Here is a 13,224-nt window from a genome sequence, read left to right on the forward strand (position 1 = left end):
ACGCTTGGGCAGATGAGCTGAGACAGGCAGATAATGCATTCAGAGGCAGCACAAACAGCCCACTCTGGTTTCTCAGGAGCAATGCTCAGCAAAAATGTCCTTCACAAGTCTTTCGGCTATCTGGTCCCCAGACCTTTGGTCTCTGTCATATCTGGCCCTCAGAGTTCTTCCTACTCACCAGCTCACCTGGCTTAAAGTTTCCTAGCACATCTCAGCAGACCTCCTAGAATTTAATAAGGTAAGACAAAGAAATTGCAGTGATCAGATGGAGGGGTCAGCCAGGCAAAGATACCGACCCACCAGCCTGCTTACATGCAATGGGCCCCTTTTTAGTCCTATCTTTCCCTCTATTATCCCATGCTGCTCATCCTGTCTTGAATTTATATTAAATGAGATACGGGTTAAATAAATAACACTGCAGGAGAATTTTTCCCCCAAACCTGTGTATTTCTTTGAGTCACGTCTCGGGCTTGGCACAGACCTGTGTTTTGTTCTAATGTGATCCTTCTGTCCTAGGAGGAGTCGGTGTGACAAACATTCACCCTCCAATCCGTTCACCCAGTGCCTCCAGTGTTGGGAGCAGAGAGAGGTAAGGAAAAAGTGGGAGAGAAGAAAATGTTACGACCACCTCCACAGAACATGCCTCAGTCTCTTCTCTCATTAATGCATGTAGAAGTCAATTTGCCTCAGCTTCTCTGTTAACAGGCCAGGCCTGATGGTTATTACAGCACTCTGTGCATTCTAAAAGTAGTAGTTTCATTTGTAATGTATTAATAGCACATTTAAAAACATACTAACTCTGCGAATGATGGCTCGGTTGGCATTATTAAAAGAATGCCAATTCTAAATTAGGTTTTAAATTCAAAAAAATCAGCTAAAGGCAAAAGATGCATATTGAAAGTCCTCGTGGAACTATAAATTACTTCAGATTTAAGGAACTGATGTTATGAAGAGGGTTATTAAGAATATTCTGCCATAATGCAGTTAGTTAAGTCAGCACTAGATATCTACTGTGAGTCTACACAGATGTTTTTATCCCTTAGTGATGGAATATTAATGAACAAAAAGATTTACACAATGTTGTTTGAAGAGTGCAGATCCATTAATGTCTTCCAATAAATTAGAGCATACATCTGACATGAGATTAATTTTTCACACAGAGAAAAATCAGATGATACTCGTCTTAGTTGAATTAGAAATGCAGATGCTTTTTAATATAGAATACCTTTTGCTCTATTCCATTTACATAGTAAATTCTGTGGAGGCCTTTTATGAACTGTTTAAATGTTTGTCTGAAAAGTTTTTTACTTGCATTTATAAAACTGTGATTTGATCTGCTGCTACTTGAATTCATTTTGTTAAATTTAAAATTCTCAATTATTATTAAAGAAAAATAAGCTGATATTTTTTAGTTTGGTTGTCCATTCTCATCCTATTATGAGTGAACACATGAAAAAAGACAGATCTAGTTCCAAAAGTGGGGCTCCAGTTTTGGTAGAGCTGCAAGGCTGTAAGAAACTCTTTCAAGATAATGCAAATATGTATTTTATCTCGCCTATTCACTTGTATGGTTTACAGTGGTTCAGCTCTGGAAAAACACTGTCCTTCCCCAAAATACAGCTGCATCTCCTCCAAAGTGGGATGATGTGCAATGGAAGTGCTTCTTTATGTATGACCTAAAAGAAATGGAGATTATTTGCAAATCTCGCACCAATGAGGAGTCAAAACCACAAGTAATTCTCTAGTTCTGGAACTGCACCGTTAAAATTTTCCCTTTTTGTAATGCCTTTTCAATATACATCAAAGGAAATAGGCTTGGATGATGTATTCTATAGAGGTAATACTGTAGTGCTCGGGATTCAAAGAAGCAAAATGGGTTAGCATCCTTAGGTCCTGGAAAGCATCAGTGTACAAAAGGCATCCAGTTCTGACTCTTAATTTCACCTTTTTCCTGCTTTTTTTCTGGCATTTACAGTTCTGGCTCCTCTAGCAGGCCACCAGGAGCTGATTCTACACACAAAGTCCCAGTTGTTATGTTGGAGCCGATCCGAATTAAGCAGGAGTCAAGTGCATCAAATGAGAACTTTGATTTCCCAATTGTTATAGTGAAGCAAGAAACAGATGAGGAATCCCGGCCTCGGAATGTAATATTAACAGTTATAAAAGATATCCTTTCTTTTTGGTGGGGAGGGTATTTTGTATTTATGGGGAATAAAATAATTTACTGATACTCTGTTGGGGACTTTTTCAGGGGAAAAGTGAAAAGCTGAAGCTATTGGCATAAAAGGAAGAAGTGAAATTCAAAATGAGACTAGTTCTGCCAATTCAATTAATTAACTAGCGTGATCAGGCTGCTTTTATCCACTGAAAACCTGATAAGGCTGGGAATAGCTTGCAAACATCAAATTTTCATGTGGTGCTAGAAGGTGTTACTAATCATAGTGCAGTAATATATATAAATAAGGTTGCTAGACTTCGGGGGCATCAAAGATCTGTTTTATTTTTTATTAGTGGAGCAATAAATAGCCTTTCATAGTTAATTTCTTGTTTTTAGTTGACTGATGCTATAGTACAATAGTAAGTTTTGCCTGCAGGTTGCAAGCTGCATGGCTGCTTGCGTATAAATTTGTTACTCTGGTCAGTTTGCTTGTTGTTAGGGTCATGTAAATTCACATAAGTATTATAATCTGGCTTCCTTTGTTTCTTCCTACAGGCCACCTTTTCAAGAAGCATCCTTACTTCATTGCTGTTAGATAGCAATCATAATTCCACTTCTGATGAAGCTGTCTTAAGAACAGATGCGCCGGACAGCACAGATGATCAACCAGGGATACTGCAGGAGAACACATCCAGTGGGAAGACAGGATGGATAGGTCCCCCCCATATTGGGGAGGGCAGAAAAGAGGATGATCCCAATGAAGATTGGTGTGCAGTATGTCAAAATGGAGGGGAGCTTCTTTGCTGTGAGAAGTGTCCCAAAGTATTCCATCTTTCTTGTCATGTCCCTACGTTGAAGAGCTTTCCAAGGTAATTATGACCCCTTCATTTCCATCTAAACTTGCATTGAAAGACATAAGCTTTGTATTGTGAAACCTGGTACAAGAAGTTTCAGCCTCGAAGGAATCAGTGTCATCTTTGAAGTCTTGAATCCAGAAAATTGGAATTTGCATGGCAACTCCTGTGTAACTTTACGGATTTGCAGCCACAATAATAAAACTCTTCACTTATTTTGCAATTAAGTGAGATCACTTATATCTAGGGCATCTATTATGGGCATCTATTATTAAAATTGGGCCACAGAATTACCAACCTGTCATAAAAAGTTTTAAAGTTGACAAAAAAGATTTACATATCTTTAATAGTAGTAGTAGTAATATTAATAATAATAATGATAAACCTAAAGAAAAATCTAAGCTAATGTAGTATTAAATATATTATTTACTATAGTCCTAAACATGGCTACAGTCCAAGCATGGGATGTAGCGACTGGCATCTAGTAACATCTTGTTCAGTGTTGAAATAATAAGTAGGCTTTCTTGATTGGCTGTTACAAAGCAACTACTCAGTTTCTTGAGTTTCAAAATACAGTCTTAACTGGCATTTGCTTTTGGAATTATTATCTTGGATTAAAATAAATGGCATTTTGCAATGTTCCAAATTGGAAATGCCATGCAATAAGCTTATTAGTATTAAAGGATAGAAACATCTGTCATAACATGTTCATTGTTTAATGCTTTTATAAATATTAGGTTTTCTTATTAAATATCAGCATAGTTTGCTGGTGTAAAACACTTGGATAGAAACTTAGTCTAGTACATTGGTCATCTCTGTGCTGCTCTGAACAAGCATACTTCTGCAAGCATATGTACTCTTTTAAATGTCACTGGAAATGGCACATTAAAATGTTTCTCTTCCCTTTTGAAACTTCAAATTACAGTTTGGTTTTTTTTTTTTTAATAAAATGATGTTATGTTACAGCTTTGTGCCATAAGCAAAACTCAGTAAATTTACAGCAAGCACTTAAGCTAAAACATTTGTGCCTTTCTGACAAGAAAAAAAATAATCTTTAAGCAGGTAGATAACTATACTTACAAGGTTTTGTTCCTATTAAAATCAGAGCTTCAAGAATAAGTCTTTAACATTTCTCTTTTTTACTGGATCATTCTGTGGAAACTGAGATGATGATGTCCAGGGGAGGGGCAAGGCAGCCAAAACCAACTTTTCTGTCAAGTGTTCAGATCTGTAAAAGTGCATATTAATACAAGTGCACTGTGTTCCTGGACTTCAGAACCACAGTTAGTTTAATTTTTCTTGTGGCTTCAGATGTATGTATCAGACTTTTGTTCTCATATTTGTGGGTTGGTTTTTTTTTTGCAGCTGTAACACGCTGCTTCACAAATTTTGGTCTTTTAGCATTAGTTCCTTCAAATACACAAAATAATTCCTTTATTATTATATCAGCAGTGTTAGTCTACTTCCTTTATTATTATGTCAGCAGTATCAGTCTACTTCTTTTATGGTTGCTTTTTGTTCTTGCTTTCAGTGGATAGAACAATTTCCCCTATAGATTCTCAAGGTCACTGCATCTTTTTTCCTTCACTCCAATGCACCACGCTCTTCCTGATTCTTGGATATTTAAATGCATCATTCCTCCATCTTTCATGTGTTTCCTGTTTTCTTGTGTCATAAGATCTTTAGATCATGGCCTGTATCTATTTTTATATATCTACCACATCATTTCTGTGATGCTAGTCCAGGCATAGAAGTGATACTGTCATATAAATAACTCCATCACATTAAGACAGTAGAAGATAAAAGTCTCTTTGAAGGAAGATGCCCATTATTCACTACTCTCTGCTGCAACTAGCAGATGGTGGAAAATTTTGCATTACTTTGAATAAGAAACAGTAAGATTTTATTTTTTTTTTAACTTGGAAAGTCTTCTGCCTTACTATCGAAATGAATTAAAAGGTACTGCAGAAACTTGTTTCTCATTTACAAAGATCTTATTATTACAACAGACCTCTGAGTAAATACACGCAGTTAGATCTCGTAACTGGTTATTGCTGAATTCTGTCTACTATGTAAGAAGTACAATTCAGCCCTCTTGTGGTTAGCTGCAAGCATGCATGTTTCTTTGTGGAGAACTACATTAAAAACATAGACTCTTCATAGGTTTTTCAAAACTTTGAGGTTCACAAATTGTGTTAGAGTATCACTAAGCAGAACTAATTTTCTCATAATCTTATGCTGGTTTTTTATCTATAGGGTTTTCCTAAACTAACTGATAAAATCAGAAACAACTCAGAGTTTTAGGGAGTGAAGAATTTCCAGTTTTCAAAAAAACCTTGTCAAGGGTAGTCTGTACATAGTAATACGTTGTAGATCAAGCTTGTGGAGAGAATATATAGTTCTCACCATATAACTCTAACACTTTCCCTTCTTTTTGGCCTATACAATTCCTTCAGTCTCTCTGTTGTTAGGAAACGGAACTCTTAATAGTGCTTTGGTTGAATCCTGTGAGCTCAAGTGAAAAATTTCAGTACTTAGAACGGTAGACACCATTTGTCTGTTATGACAAACCATTTTTCTGTTATGATACCAGAAATGACACCAGTGCTATTAAAAGGGAGACAAAATTCTAAGAAAGCATTTTTACCAGCCGTCTCTGCCTTTTGTAGTGTTTAAAAAACCACCACCAACAAAACAACACCCGATGCAGAAAAGAACACCCCACAAATGAGGAACTTATTGAGAAGTATGTGGAAAGCCTTTTGCCAAGAGTGTGCTACATGACTGAGGTCTATGTGTCTGTTTGTCTTCCTTAGTGGAGAGTGGATTTGTACATTCTGTCGGGATTTGTCCAAGCCAGAAGTTGAATATGACTGTGATAAACCTGCTCACAGCTCTGAAAAAAGAAAATTGGAAGACACTGTGGGTTTGGCACCAATAGACCGTAGGGTAAGGATAAAATGAGTACTGTCTTGCTGCTTCTTGTATTCTGAAATGTGTGCATATTTTAAACGTGGTGGTAAAAAAGGAGAATTAACTTTTAAAATAATCTCTGAGATCACAGCAGCCTTCATGTAAATATGCTGAACAACACACACTGGATGTCTGAGAAGTGGATGTGATCTGGTGCTCTGGACTGGGACGGTGTTCTAGGAATTACCAAGTGCTGTTTCTAACAGAGCTGTCGTACATAGTGACCTTGCATTGAGAATTTTTTTTTTCATTTGTGCTTTCCAAATTTGGCATAGATTGCCATTATCAACTAATGGTTTTAGTCTTTAAAGCACTTTGTCAACATTCTTTTAATAAATTAAGGTGGTTTGTTCACAGTGAGGATATAGAGAGATCCAACACTGATCCTGAGACTAACACAAACCACTGGGAATAACTGCAGTCCTTTTGCAGTGTTGAATGTTCTGGTGGGAAAGTTACAAAGCAAGCAGTGGGCCTCCAACTTTTGTTTTTCCCTTAAACCTCAGAGTTAAAAGAAAAAAAATGCCTTTGAGCAGACAGTTGAACTGCTTGACAGAATCTTTTGGATTCTTGGGGTTTTGGGGAGTTTTTGGTCTTTTTTATTTTTCTTATTTCTTTGTAGTTTTTTATTATTATTTAAAACTTTTTAAGCAGTTTTGAGCTCTGTCGGTGGAAAATTTCACCAGTGTTTTACTTGGTTTCAGTTGGCAACTTCTCTAAATACTCTGAAATTAGTATTTTATTTGGAGTCTTAGTCTACATGTAGCACCATTATTTACATGTGCTGCTATCTAAAAGGAAAAAAGCTAGCTCTGTTTGCATTTTGCTTTAAGTGTAAGTTTTAAAAATGTAAGATAAGTCCTGTAAATATTCTGATAAAGGATCAGCAAGCATAAAACTCAAAACTGTTTTTAGAATCTCTTTCAAGGCTTAAGATCCAGTTTAATATATTTGGATAGACAAAGAAAAGATATTCCTTCCTGCTGTTAACAAAAGGCACTATGAGCTTTGCAGTTACAGAGCAGTTATAGCCAGATCAGGAAAAATACTACCGCTGTATCTGAAGATTTGTAAGGCACCAAGAGCCATGCATGCTCTTTTATTCCATGGAATGTCTGCTGGGCTCAGCAAATGCTGGATAACACTGTTAGTAACTGTGTGAGGTTTCATAGCATGCATTTGAGAGTTGATAATGATATATTTGTTGCAGAGAAGGAATACTGTAGGCCACTATTTATGACAGTTAGTTGCCCTTCCAGATACAGTTTCTGTGCTCACTTTTCTGCTTAGGGGCTGGGGGAAGTACTGAGCATCTGTTTCGTATTTTCTGTAGTTTATTTTAGAACAAATCATGTAGGATTCTCTAATTACTCGGGTATCTATTTTTTTTGACACAGAAGTGTGAAAGACTGCTGCTATACCTCTACTGTCATGAAATGAGTCTTGCTTTTCAAGATCCAGTTCCTCCCACAGTATGTACCTTACTTCTTTCCATTTTATGTTAGTAGCATAGTTGGCATGTGTCTAATGACATTTTTATGTCCTATCACAGTCCATTTTCAGGAGGTAAGTTTCCCAAACCGTGAGTGCATTTAACATGTTTAATTTTATTAAAACTGTCTGAAGGGGAGTAAAAAGTTGAAACATTGGGTTGGAAAGAAATTTCCTAGTAAAATTCCCCGAGAACTGATTTAACTTAATACTTCAAAAATAGACACAAAAAGTCAGTTCTAACAGTTTGCTGATTTCACAATGCTTAGTGATATCACTAAAAAGGTGAATTGGATGTTTGATTTTTAAAAAAATTACCTGATTTTGGGAACTAGGGTGCTCCATAGTACTAATATGAAATTGAATTTCTTCTTATTAGCTTGAAATGTATTAGTTTAAAATGGTAAACAATACCTGGGTGCATTAGAAGTCCAAGGATACCCAGAAGAGTAGCTAGTATGATCAGATGAAAAGTACCTCTTTTATGTTCTTCAAGACAACTCAATGGGAAAAGAATTAATCAATAAGTAATATGCACCCCTTTTATTTAACTTGAATAAGAATTTTTCTTCTGAAGAACATTCCACAGAGTTTAATAATGAGAAATGGCACAAGAGATTAATTCAATAATCATATGATGGTCATGTATTACTAAATTCACGGAAATTTAGAATTATATTCACATTTAGTATTATTCACATTAATATGTGAATCTAGTTAGGAAAAAGTATAAAAATATTATCATTAGATTTCATATCTTATTTTCTAATTTCTAATTCTTTCTAAAGAAAGAATAAATCTTAATCCTACAACCACAGTTGGAGCACCAAAATCATTGATATCTCTGAAATTTACCACCATTTCCAAGGACATATTTCTTGACCAAAATTCATTTTAAGCAACCCACATACCGTCTCTGAGTGGGTTGCCAAAGTTATCATATGATGGTCTTGAGAGTGAAACTTAATAGATGGCTCATTTGACTACATCCAAAAAAATGTCCAAATCAGTTGCTCTATCGTATATAGTGAATGTAGGTGGGGTTTTTATTTGTTTTTCTTTTATTTTAAAATAGGCATTGGAAGGAGTATTTTTTAGCCAGCAAAACTAGTATACGTCACTGTTACTTCAGAAACTGTCTGTGTATATGTTAAAAGTACAATTCTTATATCTTAGAATTCTACTTTGAAGATGAGACTAAATCCTTCCCTCTCTCAGAGCTAAAGGCTTATAAAACAATAAGTAATGAACATGACTGCATTTGGTAAAAAAAATTTATTCTCCATTTAGGTTCCTGATTACTACAAAATAATCAAAAAGCCTATGGACTTGTCAACCATCAAGAAAAGACTTGAAGTGACCAATTCATTCTACACAAAGCTGGAAGATTTTGTGGCTGATTTCAGACTGATTTTCCAAAACTGTGCTGAATTTAATGAGGTTAGATACTTTAATCTGGTTTTGTAGGCTTAGTTGCTTTCGGGAAAACTGCAGTGGGGGTAGAACTTCAAACACAAGAATTTATTGTATTAAACTTATTTTGATGATGCGACTGCAGTGAAAACATAGGTCACATTTGAAACTACTGTGGTGTTATAAGACTATGCAGTGGAGATACTTCCATGGAAGGAAGGAAGATTGTAACAAACAAGGTAGCTGATTGGCAGGACAGCAGGTAAAAAATAGGACAATTCTTTACATCATAGAGGTTAATGGTGGACATTTGGTTTAAAAATTGGTTTAATCCTCCTTGCCTCAAATCTTAAATTCAGTTGGATTTGCATTCTGGGAGGTCTGTACTCACCCTTAGGATTTCTAGTTGTATGCTGAGTGATTGTTATTAATCCCTCACTGCACAGAAGGGAACATACGGTGAAAAAGGTATGCAGGTACTGAGTGGACCACAAAATGAGAGAGAATTACAATGGGAATGAAGGCTCCTCTGAGTGGGCTCAATGGAATTCTCATCCCGTCACCGTTGATACCTGGAAATGCTTCCTGCCATGCTGACCTCTGCTTCACGAAACTGATCAGCCATGGTGGCTATGGATGAGTTTAGGACTGCCTAGTCTTCCAGGTCATAATGATCATCTATCCTAGTAATATTTTCACCATAATTATGAAAGGTCTGTAAGCTAGAGAAATTCTAGCATTTCAAGCAGACATTCCAAAATACTTCAGCACCGTGAAAGCATACCTATATATTTCACAGCATAACCCAACCTTTTTTTTTTTTTTTTTTTAATCAGGATTTAAGAGTTTTTAGAACCTCTTTATATAGCTTTCAGAACGCAGGCAGTATGGCTTTTGCAATTGGCTTCTGTGATAATCCATCAGAGAAAAAAGACATTGAGGATGTTGGCCAAAATATCTATCCTCGCCCTCTGTTTTGCAGGCTTGTGCTCTTTGGGACCATGTGTTCCACAGGTGCCATTCTTACTTCAGTTTTATTTCTTGTAGTATGTAAAAGCACCTAAAAGACCTAGTGTGATCTAAGTATAAAGCTATTTCGTGATGCATTGATGTTGTTAATTCACCCCACAGCCTGATTCAGAAGTGGCTGATGCCGGCATGAAGCTTGAAGCATACTTTGAAGAACTTCTAAGGAACCTTTATCCTGACAGAAAGTTTCCTGTACAACCCAACTGCCAGAGTGAAAAAGATAATCCAGAACTGACTGATGACTCGGATGATGACTTTGTACAGCCCCGGAAAAAACGCCTCAAAGGAGAAGACCGTCAGTTGCTTAAATGAGCCGCATGTGTTACTACAGAAAGTTTTTTTAAAAACTAAGAATATTTATCTCTGTTAATTGTGAAAAGGGGAAAGATCACAACTGCTTTGACTTGTAGGTTTGTGGATATTTACTAGACATTCTACCCTTTGTCTGAAACACGAAACTAATGGAGATCAAGGCATGAGGAGAGCTTTTCTGAATTTCCAAACTTTCATCGTACTTCTGGAGCAGCACAGAAATTGCCATTTGTGTGGGGTGACAGCTGTTTAACTTTACTTTGAGGAAGAAAAGGAGTTTGTATAGAACTGAACTTTAAAACATTACATGGGTTCAACATGTGGCTTTCTGAGTTTGAAAAAAATGTGATCTCACCAGACTTTTAATTTTACCAAAGGCATGTGGCTGGCCATAATTTGATTTCTTTGTACTGTATTTAACACAAGCCATGAAAACAGATGGTGTAATATTATTGTCCTGCAATACTGACTGGTACAATGAAAGTGTAGTTGCCCCCAAAGAAGTTATTGGTAATTTTAAAATGCAAGGGAGTGTATTAAAAATAACTTTAAAAAAAAAAAAAAGAAAAAAGAATTTGTTTGAGAGTTTTTAATGGAGGAAGTAAAGGACAGAATACTTTATGTTGCGCCATTTTTCTCACCACCAGCAAGAAACAATGGTATTTCTGTACTATTTTGTTTAAAGGAGTCTCAAATTTGATGTGCCGCTGTTTAATGGAGTTGATGGAAAAGTCTCGAAGGGAAAAATGTTTGCTTGTAACTTAGTCAGTCTTTGTGTCTCTTTAGAGAGAGGGGGTAAAAAGCATCCTTTCTGTCCACAAGCTCTTGTTATTTTTCCCAATTTCTAAAAGTGTTGTTGTCAGAATGCAGCCAGCGTCGATATTCACTTGGAAGTACACAAGTTTGAAGATGTGAAGAAAAAAGAAAGATACTGCACTTCAACCCTTCATCTGTCCTGTTAAAATCACCAGAAGGTGAGGACAAGTTACTTTTTTTTTGTTCTGCTACTTTCCAGAAGCACTGACGATATAGGTGGTTGTTTTCTGCCCTCAGAGATTGAAGAGTTGGAGAAGTACTTGTCTATGGTTGCTCCAGCAATTGGTTTATACTCTTCATTTTTGTCATCTTGAATGAAAACTGGAGTTTTGGGGAGAGCAGGCAGCCTTTTGAATTAATTGAGCTCCAATTGTGCCAGAATTTTGTAGGTGGAATTGTGAAGACATCAGAGTATACACAAGCCTGCTTTTGACTTGCTGTGTAGCAGTGGTGTGGTGCTGTGAAGAGATCGTTGAAGAGACTAGATACAAGTCCTGCTTATGCCTCCCTGCTGTGTACATATGCACCTAGAAAAAAGGCCCTTTTATTTTTTTGTTTTTGCCTCCCATCAGATGAGATACTGCCATGATCATGTGGTTAATATTTAAGGTGCCCAGGGTAATCATTTATTTTTCCTTTTTCCTTCCATTTTTGTTGGGGGGTTGTGTGTGTATTTGGTTTTGGTTGTTTTCTTTTTTTTTTTGTTACTCTCTTCTATTACCTGAAGAGAGTTGCTTGTAGCAGGAGTTTTACCATCCCAGAGTACCAGAAAAAAAGGAAGAGATGTGAAGGAGCCGAATGAGATGGTGAGGGAGACCGTTCTACCAAAAGAGGTGTGGTCAGCGCACACTACAGTAGCACGAACTTAAGAAGCAAGAGACACTTCTATTGCAACATTTGAAGTCTTAAAGATATAGTAATGCCTAGAAGTCCTAGGTACCCTGCCACCAAGTTCAATGGTGCTTCCAGAAGAAGGTGCTGTGTGTTTCTCTGGACTGTATGTTGCAAGTACAGATTTATTAGGAGGCTTAGTGCATTTAGAGGTGAAGTTAGACACCTATACATCTTCACGCTCAAGTTGTTCTCCCAGTGGAAAATACTGGGGAGAGGAGCATAGATGTACTTCTGCAGTCCAGTTACTTATTTGTCTGCTGTAAACTGTTTGAAAATGTCTCTGTTTAAATAATCCACTGGAAAAATCTGACTGAGCTTTCATTTTGTGGTCTTGGATGTCACCCTAAGAATCCTCAGAAATTGTCTTTAAAGGAAAGCACTATATACTTTCAAGCTGCTATGGCAAAGACCGTATCTACTTTATGTATTTTCTCCCCTTTGCCTCAATCCACTGAATGATGGCTGTTTTCCCTTTTTTTTCTTTTTTGTTCATGTAATGTCACTACTAACAGCACTAGTAGCAGAGAGTCTTCATCTCACTTCATGGAACAGGTAGAAAGTATCTATTTATTGAATCAAAAGAAAGGGAATGTCCTTGAGAAATTTGCCATTAGTCTATATAAATCATAGCTCCTACGCTGTTCAGTTACAATTTTTAATAATGGAAATGAATGGTATGGAGAAGCAATCCACATCAAACGCAGCTCACAGGAAATGACAGATTCCAAAGGTTTATTTTTCTTTCCTACCCAATCCAACATCAAACACTCATTTTCATTTTACTTGCTAAAAAGGGAAAAGAAAAAAAATACATAAAATTAATAAAACGCACATGAAAACCAACAGAAATGGATACAGGGGAAAATAATATGCATTTGGATATGTCCAAAAGGTCTCGCCTCTGATAGGCAATCCCCTTGACTGCTTTGAGAGAGGACTGATGCTGTTCTAATAAACTGAAACAAGAGTAGATAGGCCTTTTCAAATGTTACTGTCCAGATTTCACAAAAATCTACTTACATATTTTTTATTTATTTGGTTCATTTAGACTTAGCTTTAAGGAGCACATCTATTGCCTGGAGCCTTAGGACTAAATATTGCCATGTTAAAAGAGCTTTTACATTATGTATTTACATTCTTGTATGGATTGGATGACTGTACTGTGTGAGGTACTTGGACAATATGTTCAACAGTCATGATGCAGCAATCCCTGAGTGACAACATACACAAATGTAACGTCTGAAATGACCATGACATTAGAGTTAGCAAGTTGAATTTAAGATC

At 36.5% G+C, this 13,224-nt stretch overlaps 1 protein-coding gene across 1 annotated transcript in view; it reads left to right on the forward strand.

Annotated features, from left to right (window-relative positions):
* TRIM24 (tripartite motif containing 24) overlaps nt 1–10,780 on the forward strand; it is a 63,225-nt gene extending 52,445 nt beyond the window's left edge. Inside the window, exons 13-19 of the mRNA XM_074164948.1 lie at nt 517–589; nt 1,976–2,144; nt 2,714–3,027; nt 5,829–5,961; nt 7,383–7,457; nt 8,767–8,916; nt 10,021–10,780. Coding sequence (XP_074021049.1) covers nt 517–589; nt 1,976–2,144; nt 2,714–3,027; nt 5,829–5,961; nt 7,383–7,457; nt 8,767–8,916; nt 10,021–10,230 — 1,124 coding nt within the window. The 3' untranslated portion in view covers nt 10,231–10,780. The remainder of the gene's footprint in view (nt 1–516; nt 590–1,975; nt 2,145–2,713; nt 3,028–5,828; nt 5,962–7,382; nt 7,458–8,766; nt 8,917–10,020) is intronic.
* Nucleotides 10,781–13,224: the final 2,444 nt, after the last annotated feature.

This window comes from Numenius arquata, chromosome 2 (genome assembly GCF_964106895.1).
Source record: "Numenius arquata chromosome 2, bNumArq3.hap1.1, whole genome shotgun sequence".
NCBI classification, from domain to species: domain Eukaryota; kingdom Metazoa; phylum Chordata; class Aves; order Charadriiformes; family Scolopacidae; genus Numenius; species Numenius arquata.